This window comes from Rhinopithecus roxellana, chromosome 19, assembly GCF_007565055.1.
Source record: "Rhinopithecus roxellana isolate Shanxi Qingling chromosome 19, ASM756505v1, whole genome shotgun sequence".
Classification (NCBI taxonomy): Eukaryota; Metazoa; Chordata; class Mammalia; order Primates; family Cercopithecidae; genus Rhinopithecus; species Rhinopithecus roxellana.
The window spans coordinates 78,437,731-78,455,149 of NC_044567.1; the positions used below are offsets into that span (position 1 = coordinate 78,437,731).

Sequence of the window (17,419 nt, forward strand, 5' to 3'; positions counted from 1 at the left end):
GTAAACTGTAAGCAGTTCTACCTCTACCGATGAGGTCGTACCTGGCTGGATGGCTATTTACTTCGCATGATCACAATCTTGAATCCAAGACTCCTTAGATAGCTGCACCCCCTTATTTTTTTTTTAAAAATCTATCTATCTATCTATCTATCTATCTATCTATCTATCTATCTATCTATCTATCTATGGCTGGATGGCTATTTACTTTGCATGATCACAATCTTGAATCCAAGACTCCTTAGACAGCTGCACCCCCTTATTTTTTTTAAAAATCTATCATCTATCTATCTATCTATCTATCTATCTATCTATCTATCTATCTATCTCTCTACCTACCTACCTACCTACCTACCTATCTATTTTGAGACAGTCTTGCTCTGTTGCCCAGTCTGGAGTGTAGTGGCACAATCTCGGATCACCACAACCTCCACCTCCTGGTTTCAAACGATTTTTGTGCCTTAGCCTACTGAGCAGCTGGGATTACAGACGTGTGCCACCATGCACAGCTAATTTTTATATTTTTAGTAGAGACAAGGTTTTGCCTTTTTGGCCAGGCTGGTCTCAAAATCCTGGCCTCGGGTGATTCGCCTGCCTTGGCCTCTCAGAGTGCTAGGATTACAGATGTAAGCCACCATGCCTGGCCTTTATTTATTTATTTTGAGACCAGATTATAAGACTGGCTAATTTTTGTATTTTTAGTAGAGACGGGGTTTCACCATGTTGTCCAGGCTGGTCTTGAACTCCTGGGCTCAAGTGATCCACCTGGCTTGGCCTCCCATAGTGCTGGGATTACAACAGGTATGAACCACTACGCCCAGCCCCATCTCTTTTCTTGCCTGCTTTGCCTTAACCACTTGTGTTTCTGGATCTCCCGGTTTCTGAATTTAGATCCCCTCTCTGCTCTCAAAGCCAGTGCTGCCCGATTCCTCACGGTTCTCCCCATCTCGCCTTTGGCTCCATGGCTTTCTCGGCCCCTCACCTGTGTTTCTCTGCAGAGACCTGCCCGGCTACCCAATCCCAAGGTCCTTGCTTATTTCTCTCCTGCACTCCTGCCGGTGGCCTGACCCCTCCTGCCCTGTGATAATTGTCTGCAGCCTCCATCCCGGGTTCCCCTGTCAGCCGGCCCAGAGCTATGTAAACAGCAAGTCTAGATGTGTCCCTATGTGGGCAACTCTGCAAGGGAAAAATAAGAAGTTGTTAGAATGCTAAGAATCCAGAGATTCCTCAGGTGGAATCTTCCTCCTGTAGCAAAGTGTGTCGCTGAGATGAGGCATAAAGAAGTGGCTTCGCTCCAGGAGGGCTGGCAGCTGAGAAAGGAGGAAAGTTGTGTGTAAATGCCAGGCTGGAAAAAAAACCCCTTATTTCTTATTTTATCATGAGGTGGTTTTCTTTGAATTGCTTAGAATTGTGTGTACTCTTTTTTTTGTAACGACTTCACTTTAACATAATGTTTCTTATTGCCTTCAGCTAAGATACAATAATATTGATAATAGTTTTACAAGACTTAGCAAATAAAAATACAGGATTCCCAGTTATATTTGAATTTCAGATAAGCAATGAATATCTTTTTCACATAAGTAGGTCCCAAATATTGCCTGTGAATCCTGCATTGTATCTTATGATGAGGGCTAAAATTGTGGCATGCACGTACTCAGTGGTGGTGTAGTAACCCTAATGAGTAGGCTCTGTGTGTGGGTCTCTGTTATGTGCCAGGCACCTTATGTCTGTTATCTCATTTAGTCCCTCTTTTTTTCTTTTTTTTGAGACGGAGTCTTGCTCTGTCGCCCAGGCTGGAGTGCAGTGGCTGGATCTCAGCTCACTGCAAGCTCCGCCTCCCGGGTTCACGCCATTCTCCTGCCTCAGCCTCCCATGTAGCTGGGACTACAGGTGCCTGCCACCTTGCCCGGCTAGTTTTTTTTTTTTTTGTATTTTTTTTAGTAGAGACGTGGTTTCACCGTGTTAGCCAGGATGGTCTCAATCTCCTGACCTCGTGATCCGCCTGTCTTGGCCTCCCAAAGTGCTAGGATTACAGGCTTGAGCCACCGCGCCCGGCCAAGTCCCTCTTTTTTTCTATTCTCCTTTTACAAATGAGAAGTTAGAGGCTCTGAAATGCTGAGCAACTCATCCAAGGTCATAGCCAGGAAGTGGTAGGACTAGGATTTTAACCTTTGTCTGACCCCCAAAGCCCATATACTTCTATTTCTTTCCTTCCTTCCTTCCTTTTTCTCTCTTTCCTTCCCTCCTTCATTCCCTCCCTCCGCTCTCTCCCTTTTCTTTCTTTCCTTCCTTCCTTCCTTCCTTCCTTCCTTCCTTCCTTCCTTCCTTCCTTCCTTCCTTCCTTCCTTCTTTCTTTTTCTTTCTCTTTCTTTCTCCTTCCTTCCTTCCTTCCTTCCTTCCTTCCTTCCTTCCTTCCTTCCTTCCTTCCTTCCTTCCTTCCTTCCTTCCTCCCTTCCTCCCTTCCTCCCTTCCTCCCTTCCTCCCTTCCTCCCTTCCTCCCTTTCTCCCTTCCTTCTCTCTGTCTCTCTCTCTCTCTTTCTTTCTTTTTTGAGACAAGGTCTTGTTCAGTCACCCATGCTCCAGTGCGGTTGTGTCATCCTAGCTCACTGCCACCTCAAACTCCTGGGCTCAAGCAATCCTCTGGCCTCAGCCTCCAGCAGTTGCTGGGACCACAGGCATGTATCACCATCCATACTCTTTCCTGAATCTCTTCTCCACCACTCCCTCCAAATCAAATTGTCTCTTCACCTTTTAGAGAAGTTCAAGACTGTTTTCCCTCACTGTCCCCTCCCTGCACGCACTCCTAGAAGAGCAGAGATCCCTGTATGTCAACCTAGAGGAAGCAGATCCCATGGACGGCTAATATTTCCAGGTTCATAATTTATTGTACAAATTGAATTATCACATGACAAGTTGACATGAGCTTCTCCAGGCATGAGAACTTAATGGAGGAGGCACAGACAGTTTAGAATCCATTATGTTGCTTTCACAACTGGAGTTTTTTTAGACTTGACTTGGAGTGAAAGGTCATCAAAGCAATGCCTACATATGTGGCCAGTACACAGCTCATTCTACTGGTGAGGATCTAAGAGTTGAAATGTATTTTACTGCCTGGAATTGGGCATCATTTTCTGGACCTGCCATGATTTCAATCTAGCCAAAGCCACACATTCCGCAGCCACTGTCCTTCAACATACGCAACCTGGACAGCTATTTTTAAAGCTAGAAATACAAGCTAAAATTCATGTGGACAATCCAAGGTAGAGGTGGGAAAGTCTCACCTTCCACCAAATCCTATTAATGGAGAGCAGGCTGCAGTTCCATTCCCAGAAGGTAACTGGTAATTCTGGGAATCAGAAAACAAAATAGCAAACTACAGCACAGAGGCAGAGCCCTAGGAAGATAATAAAATCAAATGAAGTGAACAGGAGTATACAAATTGTAAACCCCTGAAGACTGAGATAATGGCCCTAGAAGCCAGTATATTAGGCCAAAGGAAGACCCCCTAGAGGCAGAATGGAAATGAGCATGGCAGAAAGTCCTGCAAATGCAGCTCCCTGCAGGGTCCAGAGAACACCAGGCAGCCAGGATGCGTCCACTCAGGAGCCCTGTGCCCCCAGGTTCTGGCTGCAGGACAGTGGCTGACAGGCAGAAAGCTTGATGCTGGGGTCTGGACTCCTTGGAGGTGCTTAAGACACTGGCTGCTGAGTATGGGCCTAGCATGATTCTGGTCTTCACCATCATGAGCGTTAAGGACAGAGTGTTTCTGGTACTTGTGTTTGTCTTGTGTTAGGCTCTAATTCACTTTTGCTTTACATTTTGTTTATTTATTTATTTATTATGAGATGGAGTTTCGCTCTATCGCCCAGGCTGGAGTGCAGTAGCATGATCTCGTCTCACTGCAGCCTTCACTTCCTGGGTTCAAGCCATTCTCCTGCATCATTCCCGCCTCCACCACCATACCCCGCACCCCCCCGCCCACTGCCAAGTAACTGGGATTACAGGTGTGCACCACCATGCCCGGCTAATTTTTGTATTTTCAGTAAAGATGGGGGGCTCACCATGTTGGCCAGGCTGACCTTAGGTGATCTGCCTGCCTCAGCTTCCCAAAGTGCTGGGGTTACAGGCGTGAACCGCTGTACCCGGCCTTGTTTACATTTTAAATTAAGTGACTGGACAGAGTCATTCCATCCTGTAGCACTCTCAGCTTCAGGGCAAGGAAGGAATGGGAAGAGAGCAGGCTAGGAGGAGAAAGTGAACAGGATCAACTAGTTTGTGTTTCTCAACAATCACTCTTCAGCTTTGCAAGGGGAGGAGCTGGATATGAATCCTGGCCCATCCAATTACTGACCAGGAGGTTTTGAGAAGGTTACCCACAACCTCTCAGAAGCTTTGTTTCCTCTGCTAAAAATGAGTATAATAAAATCTCCTTACCTTAAGCTTTGTAAAGACTCAAAGAAGTGTAAATTGCTTCGCAGTAGTTGCTAGGCAGTTATCATTATGTAAAAGTACAGCTCCCGCTTTGAGCAGAGGGCATGGACCAGTAGATGCTATTCTGAATAACCCACTCCAGCAAGGCTCCAACAGAAGGAAGTAATTATGCAGTATTAGATTTGAATGTAAGTCCACTCTGGCCCCAGGGTCCTTTTCTACCTGAAATGTGCATCTTCTAAAACAGTGCCTTATGTTGGAGGAGAATGGAATCAAATAAGTATAGTTGCCAACGCATTTGGATCATTTGGGGAGTGCTTTCAATTTTTTAGCGGAAAAAAATGCTATTAAGCTTAGAAAATGTCCCCATTATTCTAGGCCCCCAAGCACACTGAAGTCATCATTTATTACATATTTACAGAGCATCTACTCTGCGTCGGACATTGTGCTAGGGAAGATAGACATGGCCCCCTGCCCTTAATGGTGTTTTCATATTGGTTCATACATTAAACAAAGAGTTACACAAATAAGGATAATATTCAACTGGTGATCAGTGCTATGAAGGAGGAAGTCAGGATGTATAAGAGCCTAAAACATAAAGAACTACATGAGCCTTACCTTTCTGAGATAACTCTTCCTAATCCCTTATGCAGGAAAAAGATTTCTTGTGAAAAGCAATGATAGAAAAGCAATCTAGGGAAGCAAAATGAAACCCAGCCTGAGTTAGAAAGGAGAGACGAGTATATCACATTCTAGATTGGACTCTCCTTTACTCCTTTTCAATGGGCTCATGGGCCAGTGTTTATTTTGCTGACTGGCTCAAAGGAAGTAGTGTCCTCCTCAGACTTATGACTCTTTCCCAAGTGAAGACTTAGGGGCATTAAGCAGCATGGATATTAGCAAGGCAGGAGTTAAGAGGCTCTGCGTGAGGCCGGGCAAAGTGGCTCACGCCTGTAATCCCAACACTTTGGGAAGCCAAGGCAGGCAGATCATGAGGTCAAGAGATTGAAACGATCCTGGCCAACATGGTAAAACCCCATCTCTACTAAAAATACAAAAATTAGCTGGGCGTGGTGGTGCGTGCCTATAGTCCCAGCTACTTGGGAGGCTGAGGCAGGAGAATCACTTGAACCTGGGAGGTGGAGGTTGCAGTGAGCTGAGATCACACCACTGCACTCCAGCCTGGCAACAGAGCGAGACTCTTGTCTCAACAACAACAACAACAAACAAACAAACAAAAACAGCAACAACAAAAAAGAGGCTCCTCTTGAAGTGTAAGAGTCAGTACCAACCAGCGTCTGGACACAACCAAACCCAGGAGAACTGAGGCTGGGATCACCACCTTGCCCAACCTCCAAGAGTTACGTGGAGCAGAAAAGCAGCACAGAGGCAGCACAGCCCACTGCAACTGCAGATCTATGTATTTTAGCCAGAGATAGATCTGAATGGCTTCCAGGATCTTCTAAGAGCCTGAACATGAAGCCCCTCTTGGAGCTGTGCACGCAGTGCATGCTGGCCTCAAGCCTTTCCATTATGTGCTTTATTTTTGGTAACATTGGTTTATTTTTCAACTTATATTATTGGTCAAATTGTTATGACTCTTTGAGGAATGCATCTCACCATGCTTCAGAGCTCTCCCCGTAACAAAAGAAACCAACACCCAAGCTCTGTGCTAGTTTTTCTGTCTCCTCTCTCTCTCTCTCTTTTTTCTTTTTTGAGACAAGGTCTTGCACTGTTACTCAGGCTAGAATGCAGTGGCATGATCATGGCTCACTGCAGTATCAACCTCCCAGGATCAGGTGACCCTCTCACCTCAGCCTCCCAAGTAGCTGAGACTGCAGGTGCACGCTACCATGCCTGGCTAATTTTTTGTACTTTTAGTAAAGACAGGCTTTTGTCATGTTGCTCGGGCTAGTCTCGAACTCCTGGGCTCAAGCGATCCTCCCTCCTCAGCCTCCCAAAGTGCTGGGATTACAGGCTTGAGCCACCACTCCTGGCCTTCCCCATTTTCTTTTAATCCATATCTCAGATGGGAATCTTTATCTCTCACTCTACAGATCATTCTGTAGGCACTATGCTAAATTGGCACCAATCCCAAACTTAGTCCTTAATTCATCTTGGCCTTTAGGCAAGCAAAGTTACAGTGCTAAGTTATGCTCCTTCGCTTGCCAAATCTCTTAGTTGGTATTTATTCCACAGGGTTTACATAGAATAGAGTGGAGGCAGTAGAAACGGGGAAATCCTACCTTTTAAGAAAGAAAAAATGGGCATTTTTCTCATGGGGAAGGATTTTTATTTTTCAAATGGGTGTTTGAGCTGTAATGATTTCATGACATCTGTTTAATGGTTTTGTTTCTTTGTTTTACAGAAACAAACAGTCATTGCTGTCAAAAAAGAGGTAATTAGTCTTCCACTTCCAGTGAAGAATGGTTTTAAATCTTCTGACAGATTATATGTACTTTGCTTTACCCTCTGTGGTTGGTAATGAAATGAAAACCATGTGCTGTGTTCAAACAATTATTTCCAAATTCATGGATGGCACAGAGTGATGAAGCATCTTTTGTAAGCTCTGGCTGGGTCTGAAAAACCCCTCAAAGGCACAGAGCTGAGGGGTGGCCAGAGAGGACTGTGGAACCAATGCTGCAGGCTGCAGAGACTCTGCATCCCCAACGTGGCCCCTGTGCCTATCATTACAGGGCCAGAATGTACCCAAGGTGGCAAACTGCCTGTTTTGGCAAATCTTATGTCTGGGGCCCAAGACAGAGTCCTGGGAAGCACTGGGCATTGAGGTGGGATGTGCGGTTAGCTATCTGAACATGGAAGAAGGTGGTTGAGGAGGGGATAACTTGCTTTGGCCAATGCTGCAGAATCAGGAAGTTTAAGGATGTCACCTGTGGTGGGGACCACTCTCTGCTTCTGTCAGTCAGAGGCACGTGAGGGAAAAGTCAAGTATTTGTCCCCGTGTCTCAGTTAAATGCTCCTTACAACTTTTTTTTTTCTGCTGATGCTTTTTCCCAGACTAATACATAATGGCTGAAGGAGGCCACTGATTTGAAGTCTGTGGTCATCTGTCCACTGTGGGCCTGACCCACTGGTACTGAGGGGACTGGCTTTGGGCATGGGGTGTGGCTGTGGGTAAATGGCTTCTGGGTTTGGAGGCTGTGTGTAGTGACACTGAAGGGGTGGGGGGTTGAACATCTTCTAACAACTGTGTCTCTTCCAGATCATGTATTACCAACAGGCCTTGATGAGGTCCACAGTGAAGTCTTCCGTGTCCCTGGGAGGGTATGTCCCTGATTTGTTGATCTTGCTAAAGTCTGAGCAATAGTTAAGACAAGAGGAGAACTTCTGTTTTAAGGCAAACTCAACAGGTCCTGGGCTGATGGACTGAAGATTCAGCAGAACTGTGAGGGACAAAACCAGTCTATTGGGGGCTTAGTTCCTAGTTCATCTCTCAGAATAAGCCTCCGGGTCTCATCTTGGGTTAGGCAAAATCAAGGGTAGGTGAGATTCTAGAAAAGACTGTTATGTTTCTTGGAATCCACTAATGTGTGGATGGGGAAGTTGGAAAGGGTTGGAAGTCTGTGGACTGAAGACCCTGTGAGGATCCAAGACAGCCTGGGTTCCTATCATTACCCGTTCCAATTCATCAGGGGTGTGTGAGTCATGTTTACTGGTTCCATGTGCTACTAAATGTCCGTCGTTCATCTCTGATTTAAAATCCCATTAAGATAAATTACACATCTATGTTTGATTTGTTGAACTTTCTGGCTACCTTGACCCAGCCCCCCAATAGGACATCATCTAGGAGACAAGAAAGCTGAGTGCCACTTCCCATATGCAAGCAGTTATTCCTTTAAAATGCGGAATTTATTTTAGGACCATATTGCTAACTCTGGGATTTTCCTGCACACATGAAAATAAACTTGGCTTATTCCTGGGAGGCACGATGTGACTAATCATGTATTCTGACTGTGTAAGACTCAAGTCATGGTACTAATCGGGACTGAAGATGCTGTGTTTTGTTTAGTGCCTTCCTTCAATATGGTTAAGGGTTGGGCTCTTGTAAAAATTTTTTACGTCTCCCTATGTCCCCAGTTTGCAAAAATGCCACCTGCCTGAGATAATATGTCCTGACCCCACCCACATTTCAGTGACTCTGCTGCTACTGAGCCCTGATCCCAGCTGAGGAGGGCACCTGTGTACTCAGGGGCATTCACTTTGGGTTATAATAATCATCATTGTTCTATGATAAACACAAAACCATTTACTTCCATGTTCCATAAACCCGGTTTCATGAAACCAAACAGAAAGAAAATGGAAGGAGACCCAAGGATATTTCTTAGACACCCTTTCAATTTTTATTTGTCTCTGGCCCTCATTACCATAATTTTGACATCATTAGTGTTTTGACCTGTGAACCAGTTCTTTTTCTTTTGTTTTTGTTTTTGTTTCTGTTATTTGCCTCCAGCTTCTCCGCTGGTAAAGGTCTGGGCCAGGTGAGGTGGTGTGCACCTGGTAAAGGTCTGGGCCTGGTGTGTACTGGTAAAGGTTTGGGCCAGGTGAGGTGGTGTACGCCTGTAATCCCAGCACTTTGGGAAGCTGAGGCAGGTGGATCACGTGAGGCCAGGAGTTCAAGACCAGCCTGGTCAAAATGGTGAAACCCCGTCCCTACTAAAAATATACAAATTAGCCGGGCATGGTGGTGTGCGCCTGTAGTCCCAGCTACTCGGGAGGCTGAGGCACAAGAATTGCTTGAACCCAGGAGGAGGAGGCTGCAGTGAGCTGAGAGAGTGCCACTGCGCTCCAGCCTGGGAGACAGCGCAAACTCCGTCTCAAAAAAAAAAACGTAAAAAAAAGGTCTGATTGTGGACTAAGAGAGTCTCGGGAGAGAAGAAGTCAGGGGGCTTGAGTTCTGCATAGAATTGCAAACCCAGTGCTTGTCGCTAAGGCGCCAGTGGTTTATCTCTAAGGCATAGATCCTGTTCTGTCCAGATCTCATGGCTGAGGGAAGACTTCAGGGCAGGTGCATTTCACATTCACTGTGGACACAATTTTCTAACTACGGGGAGGAGGCACAGCAGGTTTTCAATACCCAGACAGCAGGAGATGCACTAACTCAGAAAGTCTGAGTCAACTCAAGGGAATTAGCTCTTTTTTAGAAAGGTTTTTTAAATTGACACATAATTGTACATGTTTAGGGGTACATAGTGATGTTTCAGTACGTACAGTGTATACTGATTGGATCAGGGTAATTAGCATATCCATCATCTCAAAGGTTTATCATTTGTTTGTGTTGGGAGCATTCAATATCTTCTTTTCTGGCTATTTGAAAGTATATAAAGTAGAACAGAGGTTACTATAGACTGGGAAGGGCAGGGGGGAGGGGAGATAGGAAACTATTTGTTAAAGGATAAAAAATTAGGCTGGGAGTGGTGGCTCATGCCTATAATCCCAGCACTTTGGGAGGCCGAGGCGGGAGGATTGCTTGAGTCCAGGAGTTGAAGACCAGCCTGGGCAACATAGTGAGACTCCATCTCTACAAAGAATTAAAAAAAAAAAAATAGCCAGGTGTGGTGGCGCATGCCTGTGGTCCCATCTCATCATCAGGCTGAGGTGGGAGGATGGCTTGAGCCTGAGAGGTCAAGGCTGCAGTGAGCCGTGATTGCATCACCGCACTCCAGCCTCAGTGACAGAGCAAAAAAAAAAAGTTACAAAATTACAGCTAGACAGTGTTCTGTAGCATTGTAGGATGACTGTAGTTAATAATAATATAGTATGTATTTCCAAATAGCTAGAAGAGAAGGAATTAGCCCTTCCTCCAAATAGTGTATGTGAGCCAATTAAGCCCCAGGTTTAAATAATGGACCTAAGTTTCCAAACCCAGGCATTATCCTGACAAAGGGTAGAATGCAACATGGCAAGAGTCTTGGAATCTATGGCAACTTTGGGCTTCTAAGATGGGTGCAGAGACACAAGTTTGAACACTCCAAGTTGGCTTTGAATCTAAAAACGTATTGATAAAATAGAAACAGGCCATATTTTAATGAAATAGGTACAGAAAGGCCGGGCGTGGGGGCTCACACCTGTAATCCCAGCGCTTTGGGAGACTGAGGTGGATCGCTTGAGCCGAGGAGTTTGAGACCAACCTGGGCAACTTGGCGAAACCCCGTCTCTACCAAAAATACAAAAAAATTAGCCTGGCATGGTGGTGCACGTCTGTGGCCCCAGCTACTCAGGAGGCTGAGGTGTGAGGATTGCTTGAACCTGGGAGGCGGAGGCTGCAGTGAGCCAAGATTGTGCCACTGCACTCCAGCTTGACTGTCTCAAAAAAAGGAAGAAAGAAAGAAAAACAAAAGAAAGAAATAGGTACAGAGGAATGACAGAGGGACTGGATGGAAGACAATGTTTCATTTCACAAGTAGGATTGGGACTGATTTTGTCAAATACCTGCCAATCCTTAGGGTTATTCTATCTGAGGACGTTTCAAAGAAGACAGTAATAAGTATGTCACCCAATCAATACAGGAAAAGAGGCTGGTCAGTTGACCTGTGTATCGATGTCATATCTTGGGTGTTGTGCTTCTTAGAAATTGTTTTCTGTTTGCTTTTCAGGATTGTGAAATACAGTGAGCAGTTCTCATCCAACGATGCCATCATGTCAGGCTGCCTTCCCAGCAACCCCTGGATCACCGATGACACCCAGTTCTGGGACTTAAACGCCAAATTGTATGTATTTTATATATTGGTGTTTTCAAAAAACCATTTTTGAGTTACAGTTCACATGCCATAAAATTCACCCATTCAAAGCATACAGTCCAATGGTTTTTATTATATTCATAGAGCTACAATCAATGTTAAAACACGTTCATTACACGGAAAAGAAACCCTGGACCCCTCCAGCCTTAGGCAACTATGAATCTGCTTTCTATCTTTACGGATTTGGCTATCCGGACATTTCCTATCAATGGCATCAATTGGAATTGGAGGAATGACAGAGGGACTGGATGGCAGACAATGTTTCATTTCACAAGTAGAAGAGGAACTGATTTTGTCAAATACTTGCCAATCCCAAGGGCTACTCGAGTCGAGCTAGTTTCTAAGAAGACAGTAATAAATATGTCACCAAATCGATACAGGAGAAGAGGACAGGCTGGTCAGTTGACCTGTGTATTGATTTCGGAAAAGAGGACAGGCTGGTCAGTTGACCTGTGTATTGATTTCGGAAAAGAGGACAGGCTGGTCAGTTGACCTGTGTATTGATTTCATCTCTTGGATGTTGCGCTTCTAGGAAATCTAGGAAAGACAATAGGGTCTTTTGTGATGAGCTTTTTTCACTTAGCATAATGTTTTCAAGGTTTATGAATCTTGTAGTATGGATCAGAACTTCATTCCCATTTATGGTCGAATCATCTTCGTGGTATGGATGCACTAGAGCTTGTTTATCCATTCATCCGCTGATGGACATTTGGGTGGTTTCTGCCTTTTAGCTATTATGAAGAATGCTGCTATCAACATTCGTGGGCAGGTTTTTGCGTGGGCATGTTTTCATTTCTCTCGGGTGTATATCTAGGAGTGGAATTGCTGAGTCAAATGGTGACTCTATGTTTAACAACAGATTGGTTTTGAAAATTAAAAAATCATATGTATGGCTTTGCAAGTTTGATATCTAATTAGAGTAAACTTAAGTTCTGGGTGGGCAGAGCCCTAAACCTGCCCTTTCCCTTGCCCTTTGGCTCTGTCAGTTTTGAACACTCTTTGCTCACTGGACCTGCACTCATGTGTTATTTGGAAGAGGGGGCAGAGGCAGAAATGCAGGAGAATTCCAGCACACAGAGGGAGGAAGAAGAGAAGGGTATAATGGTCAAGTTAGAGGGAGAGAGAGAGGAGGACAGGGGAGAAAGGACAGGCCTGAGTGTGTGAGGGAGGTGGGGTGATGGGAAAGGAGGGAGTGCCAGGTATAGGTCACAGCTTGGGTCAACACTGCCGAGGCCATGAGGAACACACAGGTGACACTGACCCAGCTGGGTAAGCAGGCCTGGTCTGGGAGGGTCCCACTTCTTATCTCAAGCAACACTGGTACCTATTCCACGTGGCCCGCTCTGGGCAGCTAACGGGTTAAGGAGGCCAATCCTCTGGAGTTGGGGGTCCCCTGTCTACTAAGGTCAACTGCAGAGCCAAAGACTCTAGAGCTATCTTCTGGGGTGGCTTCCCTTATCCTCTGTGGCCTCTGGTTATTGGGGTGCTTCTCTGCAGCCCGTGTCTGCCTCCCAGGGTACTGAATGAGAGAGGCGACCTGTGTCTGCCTGTGGACAAGTGTGTGCAGACGCCGGCTCTCCATGGAGGAGAAGGCAGGGAACCTGGCCAGGAAGAGGGTTGTCCTAGGAGGGCTTGGGGAGGAGAGATGGATGGCAGCTGAATTTTAAGTAAAATGGGGAGCATGGTATTGAAGACAGGTAGAGGTTGCTGGAGAGAAGAAAAGGGTGTGTTCTGTGTAACAACCGTTGATCAGAGGGCACTGGGTGGGTGACAACTGGAACTCCCCGTTAAAGTGGGAAGCCCTGTTCTTTATTGTGGATCCTATATGTTTGTTGAACTTATTTTATATATATATATATATATATATATACACACACACACACACACATATATATATATATATATTTTTTTTTTTTGGTGCACCTGTCACCTGAGCAGTATACAGTGAACCCAGTTTGTAGTCTTTTATCTCTCACTCCCTTTTCACCCTTTTCCCCTGAGTCCCTGAAGTCCATTGTGTAATTCCTTATGCCTTTGCATCCTCATAGCTTAGCTCCCATGAAAGTGGGAAGTCTTGTTCTTAATGATTTAGATTTTAGAACATTATTACGATTATTGGGGAAGCTTAACAGAAACATCAGTGTTCAGGCCTTATCCTCCCAAACCTCTTATTTAATTGGCCTGGGTTGCTCTCTCACCCCTATCGGTGTTTTTTGAAAGCTCTGCTGATTTTCACAAGCAGCCAGGATTCTGAGGCTGGTTTAGAGCATTGATTCCCAGTGTGGTCCCTGGACCAGCGGCGTCCGCAGCACCAGGGAACCTGTCAGACGTGCATATTCTTGGGCCCCAACCACTCCTACTGAATCAGAAACTGTGAGGTTGGGACCCAGCAATCTGTTTCAATGCGTCTTCCAGGTGATCCTGATGCATGTGGAAGTTTGCAAACCACTGTCGTCATCACAACTCAGCTTCTTACTAATTATGTGAGACTTGGCAAATATTTAATCTCTTTGAGCCTCAGTCTTCTTGACAATAAAATGGGATAGTAATACTCAACTCAGTGTTTTTTTAAGGATTCAATGGTATGTAACACACAGTACCTCACATAGGACAATGCTCTGTGAATGGCAGCTATTAGTGTTATCGGATTTCTTATTGTTTCTACACTTGTTCTTAAGAAAAGTGTAAAACTTGCTTGGCAGGCTTTATCTTGGATCCCATAGACATGAATTATGCCTGGTTCTGGTCCTAGCTGCTACATCAGTGGGAAACATGGTGTGATGGACTTGAAACCTTAGTTTCAAAGGTCTGTGTTAGGTTTAGGAGAATTCTGTAAGGAATAGGGGAGAAAACTGAGTCTTTTTCTGATTCTCTGGACTGTTAGATCTCTGCTAGCTGGGCTCGAATGTCCTACCTGGGATCAGGGAAATCTTTCCAAACAAGGAACGCAGTGGGACCTGCATCTTAGAGGAAGCCCTGAAAGGGAGTGCAGAGACGGCAAACGGGTCTACTCCGAGGCACGTGGCCTGAGGCAGGTACAGGAGGAGCCACCAGCTTCCACCAGAAGCCAGGGCATGCCATGGTGGAGGGGCAGCTGTCATGGGTGATAGGCACCCAGCAGGTGGCAGTGATTGTAGCACCCATCGCCAATGCTGCTCCAGAATTCTCTCCTGATCCAGGTGGCAGGCTGACCCTCTGCTGGCCAGGCTCTAGGCTGTTACCAGCCCTTGGAGGAGGCATTTGAATTCGTTTGTCTTGAAGGCTAAGCGAGCGGGACCTGAGTGTGGGATCCCAACAGTGGGCATCTTCCTCACCACTGGGATGGTCATGTCTTTGATGTGAGCCCCAGGGGACTTGTCTGTGGCCGCATCTTCCTAGCAAGTAATTACTTGGCTTGTGTGTTATGCAGGGATTGGGAGGAGGAGGAGGATTGGATTGAGCCCTGGGCCATTCGACTAAAGCCCCTTACCCCAACCCAGGCCACCGCCTGGCACAACCCCTACCTATCTGGTGCATTTACAAATCATCCTTGCAGGGTGGAAATCCCAACCAAGATGCGAGTGGAACGATGGGCCTTCAACTTCAGCGAATTGATCCGAGACCCCAAAGGTCGACAGAGCTTCCAGTACTTCCTCAAGAAAGAATTCAGTGGTGGGTCTTTGTTTAAAAAAAAAAATTAAAATAATTTACTTTTAGAAAGAGTCCTTTAATGTCTGGCCTAAGGTTTGGGGAATTTCTCAGCAGATGTTTTCAGAGCTTTGCTTATGCCCTCAAACAGTCGCTTCCTTTCACAGCTTTAAGAATGGGACGTGAGCCCAAGACTCATTCTTTCCATAGACTCAAAGAGGCCCCACTGTCTGGGGGAAAATTGCACCTGCTCACAGAATCCACATTTGGATCCCTCACATTTCTGAGGGCTCCATTCATCCTGGATGCCCCCGCTGTCACCCGAGGAGTTCCCGCTCCTTCCAGCCTAAGTATAATGAACCTGGAGGAAGGGAAGGGAGACAGGCAGGCTTTCCCTTTCTTTCTCTTTTTGTCCCCCAGCCTGATTTTCTTTTTTCTTTTTCTTTTCTTTTGTTTTGGAGACAGAGTCTTGATGTGTCGCCCAGGCTGGAGTGCAGTGGGATGATCTCAGCTCACGGCAACCTGTGCCTCCCAGGTTCAAGTGATTCTCCTGCCTCAGCCTCCCAAGTAGCTGGGATTACAGGCACCTGCCACCACACCTGGCTATTGTTTTGTATTTTTAGTAGAGATGGGGTTTCACCATGTTGGCCAGGCTAGTCTCTAACTCCTGACCTCTGGTGATCCGCCCTCCCCAACTTCCCAAAGTGTTAGGATTACAGGCATCAGCCACTGCGCCTGGCTTCCTGATTTTCTTTAGCTCAGTGGTTCTACACATTCAGTCTGCCTGGGGATATTTTAAAACATATTTTCCTGGATCTCATCCCTAAAGTTGCTTTTAAATTGGTGGAGGTTGGAATCCCTGAAATTTTGGAAACTCCTCAGATGATTCCAATGTGTGGTGATTGACAGCCATCACCTTAACTCCTGGCCTGATTTCTTCAGGGCCTTAGGAGGGTGTGGATTTTAGTGGAATGGGCAGGGCCACATTTTATATCCCATCTCTGGATGTCACCTCATAAGGGGCACTGTGACTTTTTTTTTTTTGATATGGAGTCTCGCTCTGTTGCCCAGGCTGAAGTGCAGTGGCACAATGTCGGCTCACTGCAACCAACGCCTCTGAGGTTTAAGTGATTCTTCTGCCTCAGCCTCCCAAGTAGCTGGGACTACAGGCACGTGCCACGACACCTGGCTAATTTTTGTATTTTTAGTAGAGACAGGGTTTCGCCATGTTGGCCAGGCTGGTCTCGAACTCCCGACCTCAAGTGATCCATCTACCTTGGCCTCCCAAAGTGTTGGGATTACAGGCGTGAGCCACCGCACCAGGCCTTTGGCTTTTTAAATATACTGCACTTCCCGGAGAAGCATCCACGAAAACCACGAGGCCAGATCAGAATCAGGCTGTGCATTCACCACCTTCATTGAAATATTTACCCTTACGGGATTCTTTTACTTCCTTGCTCAGTCCCCAGCCCTGGGGGCATCACGCTTGAGCCTTGGCACTCGGCGGCTTACTACCCAAGATCCACTTGTCTGTGGCACTGCTCCAGTAACGAATCCTACTGGACATGCCTTTAGCCTGGCTGACTGCTGGATGCAGAACATTACATGATAATATGGATTGTTGATAGTCTGCCTCCCTAATCAAGTCTAATTACCACTCTAGAACAAAACCCAGAAAAGATGGATGGACTGGTGAATAAGTGGTTATAGTGCCATCTAGTGGCAAAGTGACAACATACACCCTGAGTTTATTATCTGCCCCCCGCACTCATTCCTTAATGAGAATCCAGCGAAAAGATTTCCCTGCGTTATTTAAACCGTATTATTAGCCATCTCCTCATGAGATTCCTGAGGCTTTAGGTATGAATAGGGCAGATAAATCATCAATTTGCTCATTTACTTTTTAAAAAGATTTTTAAATTGAAATATTTGCATATCATGAAATTAACTTTTTTAAAGTGTACAATTCAGGGGTTTTAGTGTATTCACTAAATTGTGCAACCATCATCACTAATTCCAGAACATTTTTGCCACACTAAAAAGAAACTCTTTACCCATTAGAATCATCTTCTATTCCTTCCTCTCCTGCACCCCAGCCCTAGGCAACCAACCACAAATCTACTTTCTACCCCTATGGATTTGCCTCTTCAAGACATTTCATATAAACAAAATCATGCACTATGTGGCCTTTCGTCTTCTTTCACTTAGCATAATGTTTTCAAGACTTGTCCGTGTTTCAGCATGTAACAGCATTTCTGTTCTTTTTTTTTTTTTTTTGACAAAGTCTCACTCTGTCACCCAGGCTGGAATGCAGTGGCGTGATCTCATCTCAGTGCAGTGCAACCTGTGCCTTCCGGGCTCAAGCAATTCTCACGCCTCAGCCTCCCGAGTAGCTAGGATTACAGGCGCCCACCACCATGCCCGGCTAATTTTTATATTTTTGGTAGAGACGGGGTTTCACCATGTTGGTCAGGCTGGTCTCAAACTCCTGACCTCAGGTGATTCACCCACCTTGGCCTCCCAAAGTGCTGGGAGGCGTGAGCCACTGTGCCTGGCTGCTTGGTTCCTTTTTAATGACTGCATTATATTTCCTTCCTTCCTTTTTA

At 45.7% G+C, this 17,419-nt stretch overlaps 1 protein-coding gene across 5 annotated transcripts in view; it reads left to right on the top strand.

Moving 5' to 3' along the window:
* The window catches only part of RGS9 (regulator of G protein signaling 9), a 106,646-nt gene that overhangs the window by 60,952 nt on the left and 28,275 nt on the right, over positions 1–17,419 (top strand). For all 5 annotated transcript variants that reach the window (XM_030923902.1, XM_030923903.1, XM_030923904.1 and 2 more), the window contains 4 exons: positions 6,797–6,826; positions 7,652–7,713; positions 11,043–11,156; positions 14,722–14,837. In XM_030923902.1, the coding sequence (XP_030779762.1) occupies positions 6,797–6,826; positions 7,652–7,713; positions 11,043–11,156; positions 14,722–14,837 (322 nt within the window). The remainder of the gene's footprint in view (positions 1–6,796; positions 6,827–7,651; positions 7,714–11,042; positions 11,157–14,721; positions 14,838–17,419) is intronic.